Here is a 15,617-nt window from a genome sequence, read left to right as displayed (position 1 = left end):
AGAGACATAAGAAATGCCAGACTAGGTCAGATGACAGATTCATTTAGCCCAGCGTCCTCTCCTTTACAGTTGCAGAGACCCTTTGGTCTATTAGCACAGCATGTTCTCTGGAAATGTATATTCCTTTACTTTGCGATATACTAATGCTCAAAGTAAAGAAGCAGGACTTGTTTCTAAATTGACACCAAGGAGATTCTTCTTGTATATCCAGAACCTGTCATGGTTTTGAGCTCCCAGAAAAGCCAAACACCATCTGAGCTGCCTCCTCTTACCACATGGAATCTCTCAGTCCTGACCTGGTCATCATTAAAGAAGCCTTTAAAACCATTTAGAGTTAGGCCTGTCTACAGGCAATATGTACAATCATAACCACTGCTTGCAAATATTACTTTTGGGATAGCTGGACCTGGGTTTTAGAGAAAAGACCAACATTTTAAGACTTGAGACCCTAAAGCAGCTGTGTAAATCAGGCCAACCGTGAAGTCAGTTTTAGGCCTCCACATGTGAAAATATTTGGTATGGATGACTTGTCTAAGGCCACATGGATGGTCATTGGTTCAATTTAAGCTGCTTCTCCCATATACCACGAGCAATTCTAACACTACCCTTCTATTAAAAACAAGTCACAAGACCCCTAGTTACAAGCTGAGCTCTGTTCTGTGTTTTGTGCAGCCCCAACATCAAAGGGAAGAAACCAATTAATTCAACCATTAACAAATAGCTAAACAAGTATGAAAAGCAATGGAACAGGACAAATCTGACTTGCTAGCAAGACAGATGTTAGTACCGGCTTCACCTAACAATTCTCCACCTGCTCTATAAATAGATGAGTGGTCTGTTTGGCTAATGGACCAATGCCCAAGCAAGGGCATATTAGAAAACTGTTCCAGCTGTAGCATTTGCCTATCCAGCACAGACCAAAAACAAACCCCAGATGGAAAGAAATGCACAGGAAAAAGATTCACAGCATGTATATTAAAAATGTCTTTAAAAAGAACATTTGCAAATATTACTGCACTGCATAATAATAATAATGAACATATATGCAAGTATGACTCATAACTTAAATAGGAGATTGTAGCTATCACTTGAAAGAAAGAAAAAACCCACTCCTGTAGGCAAAAACTGGACCACGTGTGTCCCTGGTGCAATTCTACTGCAGTTAAGCTACAGACCTAATTCTAATATGTGTAAACAGAGTTAGAATTAAATGGACAGTACAACCAAGCAAACTGGGAGGCAGACCTGTGAACTATCAGTTATATTGGTAGAAATCTAGAACATCATTCAAGTCTATTAATCAATCCTGGGTTTAAACAGGCATAGCAGCTGATGTTTGGTCTAGCAGGATTCTAGGCCAGAATTTCTAACTATGACGTATTTGTATCTTCTGCTGTTATTTTATAGTCAAACCTTCACAGCCCTTCTGCAATATACAGGGAACACCTGAGTCCAATCATTTCATTTCTCTTGCCTGTCATTCACAAGAAGGGATGCCTCTTCCTACGTACCAGTGGCAGAGACTGTCAGGAAATACCGTCAAACCCGTGACAGAACAATACAGTGAGTAACCACAGAGGGCCAGTTTGGGACATTAAAAACTGGGTGTGTGATAGCCAATCTCCATACTCTTTTCTGTATACAGCATAGAGAGCAGGTCCTTCCTTGTATGCTCCAAAATCACAAATCTAAATTTGTTTTGACCTACCAAAATTTACTAACAGCCATAAGAAATGCACTGTCTTTGTGTTTTCGATTGTTGGAGAAAGTATTGCTGATTGTTTCAGAACATTTTGAAACACGTATCAAAAAAATCATACTTGTAATACTACCTTTATAATATTAAAATAATTTAATTCTTTACTCCTCCTTTACCTTGGAGATGAAATAAAACTTAATTCAATTTGTAATATCACATTCGGAAAGCACATAAGCATACGTAAAACTTTACCCACAGAAAAGGTCAGTTGACTTCAATATTAATGATTTGCGTAAAATTAGACACCTGCTTCTATGTTTTCAGGCTAGAGGCCTAGTCTTCAAGCACCAATGCAGCTGCAGACTTGTCTGTAAAATGTTGTAATGACTGTTTTCAAGGAAGATATGCAGTTTTTAAAGAAAATCCTTAATTTAAATGATGTTGTTATAGCTGTGATAGTCAAAGAAATGACCACAGCCTTTGATGCCACTCCCCAAATGTCCAGAGCCTTCGGAGAAGATTTCAGACATCAAATGTCCTTCCTCAGGTGACACCAATGTATGAAAGCTTGTTCAACAGCTCTCCTAACTACAGAGTCAGTCCAGTAAAAGATATCACAAAAATTACCTTCCATAAATGAAGTAACAAATTTATGGTACAAAACTCTTAGCTCATCTTGCAATAGTTATCACTCTTATTCATGTCTTAATAATTGATTCCCTCGATACCATACATGCATGAATTTATGTGCATAATTTACCTTTGTCACAGATCCAGAAACTGGGCTGCTTATTATTGGAAATCTCACCACCTTTGAAACAGGACACTACCTGTGCACTGCCAGTAACATCCTGGGAAACAGCAGCTGTCAACTTGACCTGACTGAAAAACGTGAGTTTAACATATACCAAAGTCACTTCTGTGCAGCATAATCAGTATGGCAATAAATCCTCACTTTTTAAAAAGGTAGATTACTTTGAAATAAGAAAGCGTTGGTTGATAGACAGGAGTTCCTGAGTTCTCACCCCAGCTCTTACCAAGGAATTGTAGGGATTTAAGCGAGTCAGACTGCATGTCTCAGCCTGTAAAATGGCATTGCTAACATATATTTAGCAACATACCTTCCAAGGGTATTGTGAGGATTAATTAACATGTGTAGCTACTTTGAGCATACAAAACACTACACAAATGATGATGTAATGGAATATCTCTAGCTATGTCTTTAGCAGGAGAGACTGAATCCAAGATTTCTTGGCTTAAAACAGCTTCAGTTTCTTCTGGTTTAAAAGGCACAGCTTAGACTGAAGGCATCAGCCCCATAAATTTCCATGAGGTACGGTCAGTGAGTAAGCATGAATTATTCAAACCCTTGGCTGAGAAAAACTGGTCTTTAACATCAGAGATCCACTCCAAATAAATAAATGTCCAGTTCAGCTGGCGTTCCATACTGCTACATTCTTTGGTAATAACAGGCATTAGGAATTGAATGTGGAACCCCCGACTTAAAAAATAAACCCAAGAACCTCTGACTAGCTTTGATCTAACAGACCTAGATCTTGGGTCTACTTGGCTTCAAAATGACATCCCCATGCACTCTGCTCTGACTAGAGCATTTCAGTGATGTTTATAGAGTTGTACAGCAATGTACTGGTGTGACACTAGAATACCCGACACCAACCAGAGCTGTGTGTAAAATGTTCACTAAGTTAAATCAATACAATTGAACGTTTTGGAAACCAACCAATAGGCTTTGAAATGATTCCTCCCTTACTCGGTGGTCTCTTACCTGAAAAATTTGCCTTGGAAATGGAAACAGACAGGGAGAACGTTAACTTTGGTGTTTGCAACTATATCTTCACGAAAACAAAAATAGTATCCGTTGGGATCACAAGTGGTCAGAGGATCAACCCAGAACTAAAGCGCCGATGGCAAGGGTCAGAGAGCAAACAATATTGTCAAACAGTAAGACAAGCATCCCCTCATCTTCCTCTGCTGAGCTGAAACTAGCATTATGGAGTCATATACCTAACAGCAAGGAGTCAAAACACAGCAAAAAGCTGATTTTCTCTCTCCTATACGATTTTCCTTTCTTGGAAGCACACACTTTAGATCTCTTCTTTCCATCTACTATCTCCTTGACAAGATTATTACTGTATCAATGATGCCTTAAAATTAATGTTGTGCATGTGCTTCTTGTCAGACTCGGAAGGAAGTATCATTGCTGGAGCATTAATTGGAGCAATACTGGCAGCTGTTGTTATCTGCATTATTGTCTGGATTTTAACCAAAAAGGAGAAGAAAAAGAGAAAAGAGAAGGCAACAATTAATGAAATGCAGTAAGAATTTCCATTTGCTTGGTTCTGAGGCAAGCATTCCTATCAAACCCTCTAAAGCTATGGTGGGAGATGTGGATTCAAAGCATTACTTAGAGGCAGCTAATATTTCTTTGAGGCTAAATAATACCCCATTATTACACGTGTCTATCACATAGTGTCGGAAAAACTAAAGGCTTTATTAAATAATAAGGGAAAACAGTGACACCTTGGAAAAGCAGCACGCGAGTTAATCCAGACTTGACAGAAGTCAGTGGAGGGCAGGTAGGAGTTTGGTCAAACACAACAGAACTGCACCTTGGATTCAGACCAGTGGTTTTCAACCTGTGGCCTGCAGACTCCTCGAGGGTCTACAAATTATGTCTAAGGGGTCCATGAAAGGTGACTATGGATCAATGAAAAGTACATGAATACTGACACTTAGAATTCAAATGGTTTTGCACCGCCACTCAAGATTTCCAAAGGGGTCTGCACCTCCATTCTGAACTCTAACCGGAAGGGTTACACATATACACATACATACATACACATGGTAATCCCAGAATTTTTCTGCTTGGGTACAAATACAGGCACAACTGGTCCTGGGAAAAATGCAGTATCTGTTCCTAGCTCTTGTGCTTCAGCTGCCCATCTCTATAATCTTGTCTACTTAGAGATATCTTCAGGACAGATACTGCCTCTCGTTATAGGAGTGGGGCCAAGCACAGTGGGGCCCTGAGAAGTTTCATGGACCCACATGCAGATATTAGAGCTGGAAGAGATTATTAGGTTGTCTAGTTTGACTATCTGTATAACATGAGGCAACTCCAGGGCTCTGTACTGAACCCCAGAGCTTGGCTAAGGAATCTCCCCAAAAAAGCCAGATAGTCTTGACTAGGACATCAAGATGAAGAAAATCCACTACTCCCCTGGATAAGACGCTCCAGTGGCAGTCACCCTCACTATTAAGCATTTGTGCTCATTTCCCACATGAAATCAACCTTAACTCCCACCTTTGTGCCTGTTCCTTGTTACTTTTCTCAACTTCTTTCAAGAGCCCTTTACTACCCCTTATTTTCCACTTGTGAAGATGCTTATGCATATTAATCAAGTCACTGCTCAGTCTTCTCCTTGATAAACTTAACAGATTAAGTTGCTCACGTCTCTGTCAAGTATTTTCTTCCAGACCTTGAATAATTGTTGACTTTTCCTTTAGCTTTTCTAATTATTCAGTATCTTGTTTTTAAAATGTAGATACCAGAACTGTCTATAGCATCTCAGCAGACTCAGTCGTTGTCTAGATAATAGTAAACTTCCAATTCCCATTTACTACCCCCTAGTTTGTTCACCTCAGGATGGTATTGGCCATGTTTGCCACAGCACATGATCCAGACCCTTCCAACCACCTCATTTACCATTTGCCAACCATTTGCCAATCTGTCACCACCAGCAAATTTGATCAGCTTATATTTTGCCAGTGACTGTAGGTGCCATTAGAATATAATCATAGTAAGAATTAGGGTTAGTGTTCTAAAGTGTTCCTTTTGGGTGACTCTCTTGTAGATAGAATTTCACTTGGCCATTAATCAGTCTAATTCTCCTCCTACCTTTCTGCAGGCCAATGACTGAGAAACAACAGACCAATCTGGAATATGTTGATGTCCCTAACGAGGAAAATATACCTACTGCTGCAGCTCCGCTGACCAACACAACAAATGAGCAGTCTAATCCTGAGGAGGCTACTGTTCCTGGAATGCCTGAAAATGAGGAAGTGCAAGGGGGGGAGAGGGAAGTGACAGACTAAAATGCCAGTGCAGTTTTTCCCACCAGCTCTGGACCTCGGCAGCTATGTTAGTATTGAATTAGTACCGCAAGTAGTGGGGGTTTAAACCCAGAAACCTGCTTTTGTGTTGTGAACCAGAAGGCAGGCCTCCAACGAAACAAGAAGCATGTGTATCACAACATACATGTTTAAAATTGGTTACTGCATTCAGTGTCTGGCAATGGCTACATATAAATATGAATGTAGCATGTCTCTGTACATGCAACCTATTTTAGATTATTAGTTTAGAAAGCTGCAATTTATGTTACCAACAGCCAATCAAAAACATACATGAGGTGTATAAATCCAAAGCACTTGTAAACAGAGGAGTCCTTTTTCAGAAAGGAAAGAGTCAGACATCAACAGATAAATGTGAGGTATGCCACAAGCAGAGAACTACAAAAGACCTACCAACTTAGCTAGGACCTTCTAACATCTGAAGACTGGATTTTTCACCTTGGAATCAGTGGGATTTAAAGAATGCAGGAGCAGACCATAAAGTCAGATTCAGTAAAGGACTTCCGCAGAACTTGGCTGCTTTCATCCAAAATCAGAATCCCAAAAGCCCACACTAAACTTCTGCCTAACCCTGGAGCATCTAAACTTCATGTGTTCCACAGTTCTCCAAATGGCTGGTGCTACATCTCTGTATCCATCCCAGTCCTGACCGTTTCTAGCCTTGAGCAAGTCAAGGAAAGTTCATGATTACAACCAATCAGGATCCAGAAATTGGGAAAACATCTAGGTCTCTGCAAGGGGCTCAAGATGACAAGTGTACAACAAGAAAGCCTAGCATATACTGATAAGATTGGGCTCTTCAAACTGCAATTTCCCCTACATGTTTCAAAGGAAAGTGGAAGCTGAGAGGGGAAATGCTGCTGCACCCCTTCTGTATAATTGCCTGGGAAGTAGGAGACCAAAGCTCAGCACCTTTTTCTCCTTGTAGGGATTCAAGTTTCTCTTGATGGGGTGAAAACAGATCCCCTCTTGTACTTTCTCTGACCCAATAAGCTTTGTTGTTTTTTTTCTTCCTGCACCACTGCACAGGATGGGTAAAGAGTGATTTCACCTATACTAGCCTATAGTCTGGTGGGATCAAATACCTCCAGGGATGAGGGAACTGAGCACTTCCAGTACAGGTACCCTAAGCCACCATGCTATTATATAGAGGTAGGCCTTCTGTACTCGTGTTCTTTCATACACCGGTAGAGACATCAGCTCAGCATCTCACAGCTGTTTGCAACATTTAAAAATGTTGTTGTGCCCTAGTTGAAAATTGAAAAGGATAGAATTCCAACACTACTGAAAGCAATGACACCAGGATTTCTCACTAAGATTTCCAGCCCTCTCCCCACCTTTGTAATCTCTAAAATGGGGGGCAAATTTCAAACTAGTCTCAGTCCTTAATTTTAAATGAAAGCTTGCCCAAGCAAAGATTAAGCCTGGATCTTTTACATTTTCTGTTAAGGATAAAAGGCTTCCTGTAATTACATCTAAACCACCCTGTGAACATGACAGACTGAAGCATTCAACAAGCTCAGTAGTAAAAGAAAAAGTGACAAGAAAGTACTTCTAACTCATTATGGCTGCTTGCAAACATTAAAAAAAAAAAAAAAGCAGCACTTTATGTTAAACTCAACATGCTCCCACGTGGAGCCTAGCACAAGGCCAGAAAAGACAGCACATTAGTTGAACCTGGTTTGCCTGATGTCTGTATAGATCAGGAGCTTTAGTGGGGCATTTTGGCCCTTGTATCTAATAGCTGATTGAATCAGCTTTAGTTAAAAGCACCAAAAAGCCCTGCTGAAGTTCCTGATCTATACAGACTTTGCAGTGCTGGGCTGAAGTAACGTGCTGCTGCTTCCAGTAAAGTGCTTTTTTTTTTTTTTCAAATGTCTGCAAGCAGCCTATGCGACATTCCTTATCACAGGTGAAAGTGCTTGCTAATAAAATATTTCAAGTGAATTACCAGGCAGAGGGAGCCCTCTAGCTGGTTTAAAAATCACATAAATTTAATTAGCAAACATTTCCATTGTAACTGTGACAGATAAATCCTAGGCACTGTTTTACTCCACCCATCTTGCAAATATACAAGGAATTATACCAGTGACCCTATTTGTAACCACTTTTTTATTCTGTAAACAGCCTCCTTTCTTACTAGCATGAAGTCTCAATTACTTTTCTCTTGACTTCCCCCCCACCACTTACCCTTTAGTTCTTGTACACATTCCATAATCATGCAGGTTAATACCCCTTTCTTTCTCTATAGCACTTCCTTAATATAGTCAATCAAAGTTAAGTAATTAAGGCCTACTGAGTTAAAGACATTATTAACTGTAAAGGAAATAATTCAGATTGTATGCATGTTCCTGAGACTGCTACTGTTACATATTTGCTGAACGTAAACAGAAAATAAAAAGGAAAACTACAGTATTTAACAGTAGTTCTTAGCTAATATGAAGACTAACTTCTGTACACCAAATCATATTGGGTGATGGGAGTGAGAGAGTAAGGGGACGGGGATTTTTAGTGCATTTTACGATATGTAGAGGCCAAATGCATCTTACCTTTCTAGGCAGCATTCCTTTCCAACAACGATTGCTCCGTCTTAAAATATCGTCTTTTATAAAGCACGAAGAAAAAAATGCAATTTACCTTTTATTGAGCATCTTAGCAAATCATGAGCCACATTAATAACCATGGGCGCATCTATATGTGTGCTTTACTGTGCAGTAAACTAATTTGCTGCAGAGTAAAGTGCCACAGTCTATATGTGCACAGCAATTAGGCCGGTACAGACTAATTTACTGTCCCATCAGATAGTACTTGCATCTGATGGGACTATCTGACAGTGGAGTAAATTACTATACTTAAATGCACATGTAGACGGTGAGGCCCAGATTAGTTTATTACAGCTCAAATTGTGTTGTAGTTTATCCGGTTACATTAACTGAACATGTAGACACATACACATATGTTAATGTACATGTGTACATTAACTGAACATGTAGACACATTACATACAACTGAACATGTAGACACACCTCATTTGTCCATCACAAACCCATGGATAGCTGTGTGAGTGGCAAGATTAATTTTTCATAATATACCTTTGAGGTAACAGAGAGACTTTGTCACAAGGCCCAGTTATTTCCTCCCAAAGAAAAAAAGAAAGTTATGATGTACAGTAGGTAAGATATTCAGTAAGATACAAAACGTTATCTCCTCAGGAAGAAAAGGACTAGAAAGAGAGTTGTGGCAATATTTCTTGCCCTTCACAGACCAATACTGAACACCATCTCCAACACTTCACAGCTCAGGATTTTGACAGTGGTCTCCACTTCTCCAATACCACAGAAGATGCAAAAGTCCAAAACTGACTGACTTGTTGCTTGCATCCCATTTCCACTTCTAAGGGGCTTTGATGACATGGAATAAAAGTAGCAATACACAGGTGGGAGGAAAATACTGTCAGTGGTTATTCAACAGCCTCACCTATCTGTTTTCCTGATCTACTATATTCCATCTACTGGCAAAATCCACAGGGTTTTGAGGACTCAATAGATTTTGCTTCTATCTCCAACAACTTTGGGGGCTTCCGAGTATAATTTCACTTCTATGTAAAAAATTACTTTTTCTTATAGATGCTAAACGGTTTCAAGAAGTCAAAGGGGGACTTCAGTTTTGAAGCCTGAAACGTGAACATTTTTAAAATGACTACACATGCTCAGTTACTTTGATTCTACATTTCTCTTTCATGTACTGTAACTCTTAAGAGAGTGCTAGATAGCTCTGAAAAAAGCAGAGGTCTTATGAAACAGACCCAAGACAATAGAGTCCTCAATTCTGGACAATTTATGGAATTTTATAGCAGGTAAAAAGTGAAAGTTAAAAAGTTTAGAAATAATTCTGCCTCTAACCAAAAGCACTGGTTCTCCCCCTCAAGCCATTTTGTATGTCAACAGCTTAGCATAGAGAAACTGGATCTTGCTACATGCTCTTTAAGAATTTAAAATGCATTTTGCTTTCTAGTGTGCACATCACTTTATATGCAAGCATTCAACTCAAAAATTTGTTTGGTTACAATTTAATGCTTGCTTTCTGTTTGTAGAAAACCATACCCCTTGTACATAAAGAGTTGAGTTTTACTGTTATTAGTTTTGAATTTTTCCTGTAGCCAAAAAAAATTTTATTTGCACCACCTCTCCGCTATCACTTTAGTCTAGCAATAGTTCAGCTGATCTGCTATCTTTATGCCCATATGACATACAGTAGTTTAGCAAATGATGAGATTCCTTTGTTAAATGCAAGTTTAATAAAATATTTGGTGTTACAACAATATTGTTGTTCACTACTGATTCCTTATTTAAAGAAAATTCCCCAGACAAAAAATAAAGTACAAGCCTATATGTGGTTGTCATTAGTAGTTTCACCAACATCAGTTTAGAAGAAGAAAGATCTCATTTCCTTATGCCAGATTCTGTATTCACATATACATTTGTAGACTTTAATCCATGCAGAGAAAGATTCATAGAAAGTTAAGTATAACTCTGTGGTCACCACACTGATGCAACTAGAGGCAAATTGTCTGGAACTTCTGATGCGATTATCACTCAAGAAGCTAATAGTATAGAAGCCAAAAATACTGAAATAAATGGAAATGACACTGTTTTGTCTTTCCTCTTCATGTTTTGAAAGCCAGTGAAAGAGAGTACGCTTTTAGGATAAAGCATGTTAACTTAAATCCATGTTCATGAACAAACATCTTCCAGAGTCAGCCCCTACAATTTTACCTTGCTATACAACTAACCTATTAAATAAGGGTTATCTTAGAGAGTTAATATAAAAATAAAAAGTACATACATGAAGAATGAATGTATTAACATTTCAGAAAACAGTACGTACCAGAAGTCTCAGCAACACCAGTAACACAAGTTAGATAAAAAAGAGCTAGGAAGAAAAACCACAACAGGATTCAAGGCAGTACATCCATGGGAAGACCCAACACAGATATTCAGTTGGATGAAAGATGCTCTTAAAAGCAAGCAGGTAAAACAAAGGCAAAAGAGGAAAGTGAACAGTAAAATTAGATAGTGGTTTGCCACAAGACATAGTGGCAAAGGAAAAAAGCAGTGATTATAGGACAGTATCTCAGGAGAGGTACTGCTGGCCTGCATCTGTTACTGGGAAATCTTCACATTGAAGTGCATGACGCAGATTAAAGAACTAGAGAGACCCAACAGTAATATTTAGAAATAAAAGTATTCACAGATAAGCCTAAAGGAGTGAAGAATGAAAAAAAATGCAAACAATCTAAAAGGAATAATCTTTAGCAAACAGAAACGAAAAAAGAATTGGATTAAAACCATAAAAGAAAAAAAAAGTTAAATAAAAAGAAGTATGTTCAGACTGTGGAACAGACATCGAGAACAAACAGATTTTAAATGGGTCAAGCAACAGGACAGAACATGCCACAAAAAAGCCTTGTACTAGGGACTGGGGGAGGGAGGAAAGGGGCAGTGAGGAACCAAAAAAAGAAGAAACAACCAGGATGACCTGATAGGATCTTTCCAAGTCTAAATTATAAGAGCCATAATGACTTCAAGTGAAACAAAAGTGCAGAATACTGAAAATACTTTAAAAACTGCTGACTGATTTAATTACTAGCGAGGGAAATAGGTTGGCAGTACAAATGGAAAAAGTGAAGGTTTATACAATTATCTGCATTATAATCTAGGCCAAATAAGATGTAAAAATATTAAAGTTACAATCTTAAATATGAGTGCATCAGGAATGGAATTAGAATAATATAAAAGCTCAGATGACACTGTTAGCCTTCCACCATTTTCTTAAGTATGGCTCCCAGGCCACCTTTTGCCACTTTCAGTGGGGTCATTTCTTCTTTATTCTCAATGTAAATACTTGAACCACGGGACACCAACAGCTTTGCTTCATCTGCTCTCTCTTCATCACAGGCTAAATGGCTGTAACAAAAAACAAGAAACCCACAATCACTGCCGATCTACTGAGTTTATAACATCAGTCCCTAGGAAGTCTACAGAGAACCACAATTATAATGCCAGGAATGTCCCCAGAAAGTCGAAACAGAACAACGACGTGCAACTAACTTACAATAAACCCGTAAAGCCTGTTGCCCAGTCTCTTCACTGTCATTAATAACTTTCTAAGAGCTTTTCTGAGGATAAGAGTTGTCAAGATGAAGGCCTTCACTTTAGCCCTACACACTGGCCTTGCTGAGCACCAGTCAACTTTGGAGAAGTCAAAGAATTCCAGTTTGTGAGCCTGAATTACATGAAGGCCTCGAGAAGAAACCAAACTAAAATTATGGGACCAAGATCTCATTCCTCAGTTATTTATAACAGTACATTTTGTGTTGGGATACAAAGGTTTAGCTATATTGTTTGATATCTCAAGATATCTAGAGGTTTATACAGTGAACATTTTTTTCAAGAAAACTGCAGTTGTGCCAAGTCAAAGAGCATTAGATTAATTTTTTTAAAGTCTTACTGGATGCTAGTACATGATAGAAAGCAGAAATTAAATAATTCCCAAAACATTAAGTGTGAAATCCTACCCCCCCTGGAGTTGATTAGAAATCTTCCAACTAACTTCATTGGGGCCAGGATTTCACTCCAAGGAACTCATACTGATCCCATGATAGAGATGTAAATTTCAGTTACTGGACTTTAAACCTGCTGTTTACTTTCTTAAGAGAGTTACAGAAAAGTTCCAAAACCAGGTCTGTCCTTCCAAGATTCTTCCTCTGCCCTAGGCAGGTTTTATATTCATGGCATGTTTGGAGTGTTTAACAAGGCAAGAAGGTCAAGACTACAAACAGCCTAACTTTCTCCAGCATTCAGACTGTTGGCACATAGTCTCCCTCTACTGGCAACTGAGCATAATTGTTAAATTACAATGTTTTGTTTCTCTTGGAAATCATATAAAATGGAAGAATCTCTAATATATCTGGAAAAACAGTCTTCATCATAAACTGAATCAAATATAGTCATGCATCTTTGCTTCCAGTGGCTTTTACAATTAGAAAACAGGGAGATAATGTCAAGTTTTCTAAAGGAACAGAGAATTTTCAAACAATGCTTGCAAGTGAAGTAAAGACATTTTCCATAGAGATAAGTTAATATAAAGCTTGCAAATGGAAAACCACTTACAGAGGTGTGTTCCCCTCCGAGTCCTGCATGTTCACAGATGCATTGTACCGCAAGAGGATCTGTATCATTTTTAGGTTTCCTTTGGCTGCTGCTCTATGTAACGGAGTGGACTCAAAGTGATCTGTTGCATCTGGATCAGCGCCATTCTCTAACAGCATGACTGCAATCTGAGCGTATGAGGAAAGAAAAAGGGGAGGGGGAAGTTCCCTTAATTTACCTTGTTTAAAAGAAAGAGAGAAGCAGGGCTTGCTAACATTAGAAACCATACCTCTTCCCTATTTTTGGAAGCTGCATAATGCAGAGGGGTGCAGCCATTCTGATTGGCCACGTTCACCTGAGCACCTCTTCCAATCAGAACTTTCACAATTTCATCACGACCAGCTGAAGCAGCAATGTGTAGAGGGGTCCAGCCAGCCTGCAGAGGCAGGAAAAGTGTTTAAAACTGTTTAAGCCAGTGATTCTCAACCCAGATACTGCAGCACTCTGTAGTGCCATCAGATCCTTTAAAGGGTGTAAGGAGCTAAGCTGATAAGGGTAGGCTCAAGCTTATCCCTGCCTGGTTAGTCCCCTACTCCCACTTCCTAGCCGCTCCACAAGGAGGTAAACATTGTTACACATACATTAGTTTTTGAAATTGGGTGCATTCGTTTCACAGCTGTTATGAAGGAGTTGTCTCAAATCCATTGAGGAGTGCCTTGAGACTAAAAAAGGTTGGAAACCACTGGTTTAAGCTTTACAATTTGGAGGGGGAGAGAGCCAAACCATTTTGCACCGTGACCACCATTCCTAGGAAGTCTAGCATCACTTTCAGAACAAGTATTAAGCATGCACTAGAATGGCAGACAGATGCTACTGCTACTTGTCCCTGGGGAAGGCCCATGCCACGTGCGCTCTGGCACAGGGCAGGTTACCCTGGCGGGTTAGGGGAGCTTGAGGCCAGCCTTACCCGGGATCCTGGGGTCTCAGGGAGCTGGTGCTCCTGCACCTGGGAGCCTGGCCAGCAGCTGGAGCATGGCTCTAGCCAGCCAGGCTCCAGTTTCAGGGGTATGTGCTGCTGCCGTGTGTGCTGCCCTGTTTTGTTTTTTTTCGGTGTGGGTGTTTTTTGACCCCAGGATTTCCCAGGGTGAAACCTACCCGCCCCGTGTTGCAAGGTAGCAGTGCAGGGAACACCTCCATGCGAGGGATGTGGTACCACAGACGGGTCTGTGGTGCCACATACTGCACATCTGTGCTCGTCCACATGAGGCCAAGGAGGGGAAAAATGCTGTCCCTTAGACAAGGTAGGCTGCTCTAAGCTGTGCTGCCTGTGCTCACTTCATCTATGAGCAGAGATGTAGTTAGCCATGTTAGTTTGGAGTCAAGCAGAAGGCAGGACAGATTTGCACTCCACAGACTAACCGCACACACTTTTCCCTGAGCTAGAGCTCACTTCTTCACATGCTGAAAAAAGGGTGCTCCAGCTCACAAGAACTATTATATATGGATATATACACACACACAATATACACAAGATAGTATATACCACACACACATGCTGACTAATGTTTTGTCCTCAGCCCATCTGTGTGGGTGCACGTGTGCACGCACCCACGAGCGCCGCAGACCGAGTTCTCTCTATCGACATAACTGAGTCCATGTTTCACGTGCACATGTGTACACATCTCTGCCCCCACATCTCCCTCGCCCCAGGGCTGCTTTCCCCCTCCCCCAGCACATTGCGCCGAGCCGCGTGTCCTGCTGCATGAAGCGAGCAGGGGCCCAGCCCCGGGGCAGCTGGACCGTTTGCAGCTCAGGGCGACAGTGCCGCCACCGCCGCCCCACAGCAGCATCGAGGCAGATGGACCGACCAACACCACCGTAAATAGGAAATTATTGTATTGGAAGCTCAAAATGATCGTGTTTGCTGGAAAACTATTGCATGCTGAAAAACACGCAAAGAAGTCAACCAATAAGACTTCTTATTTCCTTTCTATCGCTCACGGTAAGTCGCAGCGAGAACTGGGGGAAGCTGAAGCATTTTATTCCCCGGCCGGCCTCATGGGACGGTGCGGACAGCGGCCCCAACACCCGGTGAAGGCTCCTGACGCGGGTTGCGCTGCCCCTGCGGCAAGGGGCTGCCCCACACGGGCTGGCACAGCCGGGCCGTGCGCGGTGCAGGGCGGGAGTTACCGAACAAGCGGCGGTTACCGGCCAACCGGCACCGCCGCGGGAAGGGGCGTGGCCCGCGCGAGGGGCGGAGTTAACACGTCACCGGCGCGAGCTGTAGGCGGGGCAGACTCACGTCGTCGGGGGGGCCGACAGGCGCGCCCAGGTTCAGCAGGAAGTTGGCGATGTCGGCGTGTCCGGCCGAGCAGGCCCAGTGCAGCGCGGTGCGGCGGTCCTGCGGCGGGAGCACAGTCAACGCGGCCTGAGGGAGCCGAGCCTCCCCGGCGCCCCTCCCCGCCTCGCCCCCCGCTGACCTGGTCGGTGCGCGCCGCCAGGCCGCGATCCTGCAGCAGGCGGGCGCGCAGCTCGTCCAGCTGCCCCGCGTAGGCCAGGTTGCACAGCTCCACGTTAGATACAGAGCCCTCCATGCCGCCGCACCGCTCCCGCCC

General features: G+C 41.5%; 2 protein-coding genes across 2 annotated transcripts in view; one reads left to right on the top strand and one right to left on the bottom strand.

The window, feature by feature from the left end:
* The window catches only part of VSIG1 (V-set and immunoglobulin domain containing 1), a 29,516-nt gene extending 18,137 nt beyond the window's left edge, over positions 1-11,379 (top strand). Inside the window, exons 4-7 of the mRNA XM_006262665.4 lie at positions 1,408-1,563; positions 2,471-2,590; positions 3,900-4,035; positions 5,629-11,379. Of these exons, the coding sequence (XP_006262727.2) occupies positions 1,408-1,563; positions 2,471-2,590; positions 3,900-4,035; positions 5,629-5,815 (599 nt within the window). The 3' untranslated portion in view covers positions 5,816-11,379. The remainder of the gene's footprint in view (positions 1-1,407; positions 1,564-2,470; positions 2,591-3,899; positions 4,036-5,628) is intronic.
* Positions 11,380-11,466: 87 nt separating this feature from the next.
* On the bottom strand, positions 11,467-15,609 carry PSMD10 (proteasome 26S subunit, non-ATPase 10). Its single transcript, XM_006262666.4, has 5 exons — positions 15,483-15,609; positions 15,305-15,403; positions 13,292-13,438; positions 13,024-13,190; positions 11,467-11,817 (listed from the first exon to the last, which is right to left on the bottom strand). Exons 1-5 carry the CDS (start codon positions 15,594-15,596, stop codon positions 11,664-11,666), a joined length of 681 nt encoding a protein of 226 aa, XP_006262728.2. The 5' UTR covers positions 15,597-15,609; the 3' UTR covers positions 11,467-11,663.
* Between the last annotated feature and the right edge of the window lie 8 nt (positions 15,610-15,617).

Source organism: Alligator mississippiensis, chromosome 8 (genome assembly GCF_030867095.1).
Source record: "Alligator mississippiensis isolate rAllMis1 chromosome 8, rAllMis1, whole genome shotgun sequence".
Taxonomy (NCBI): Eukaryota; Metazoa; Chordata; order Crocodylia; family Alligatoridae; genus Alligator; species Alligator mississippiensis.
Note: the sequence above shows the minus strand (reverse complement) of the source record. Positions and strands in the feature narration are given on the sequence as shown.

Bases quoted from the DNA above. Each gene is read 5' to 3' on its own strand.
- PSMD10 (XM_006262666.4), bottom strand. From the start codon at position 15,596: ATGGAGGGCTCTGTATCTAACGTGGAGCTGTGCAACCTGGCCTACGCG. The intron at 15,404-15,482 runs GTCAGCGGGGGG...CTCCCGCCGCAG, and splicing joins TGGCGGCGCGCACCGACCAG to GACCGCCGCACCGCGCTGCA. The intron at 13,191-13,291 runs GTATGGTTTCTA...TCATACGCTCAG, and splicing joins CTTCCAAAAATAGGGAAGAG to ATTGCAGTCATGCTGTTAGA.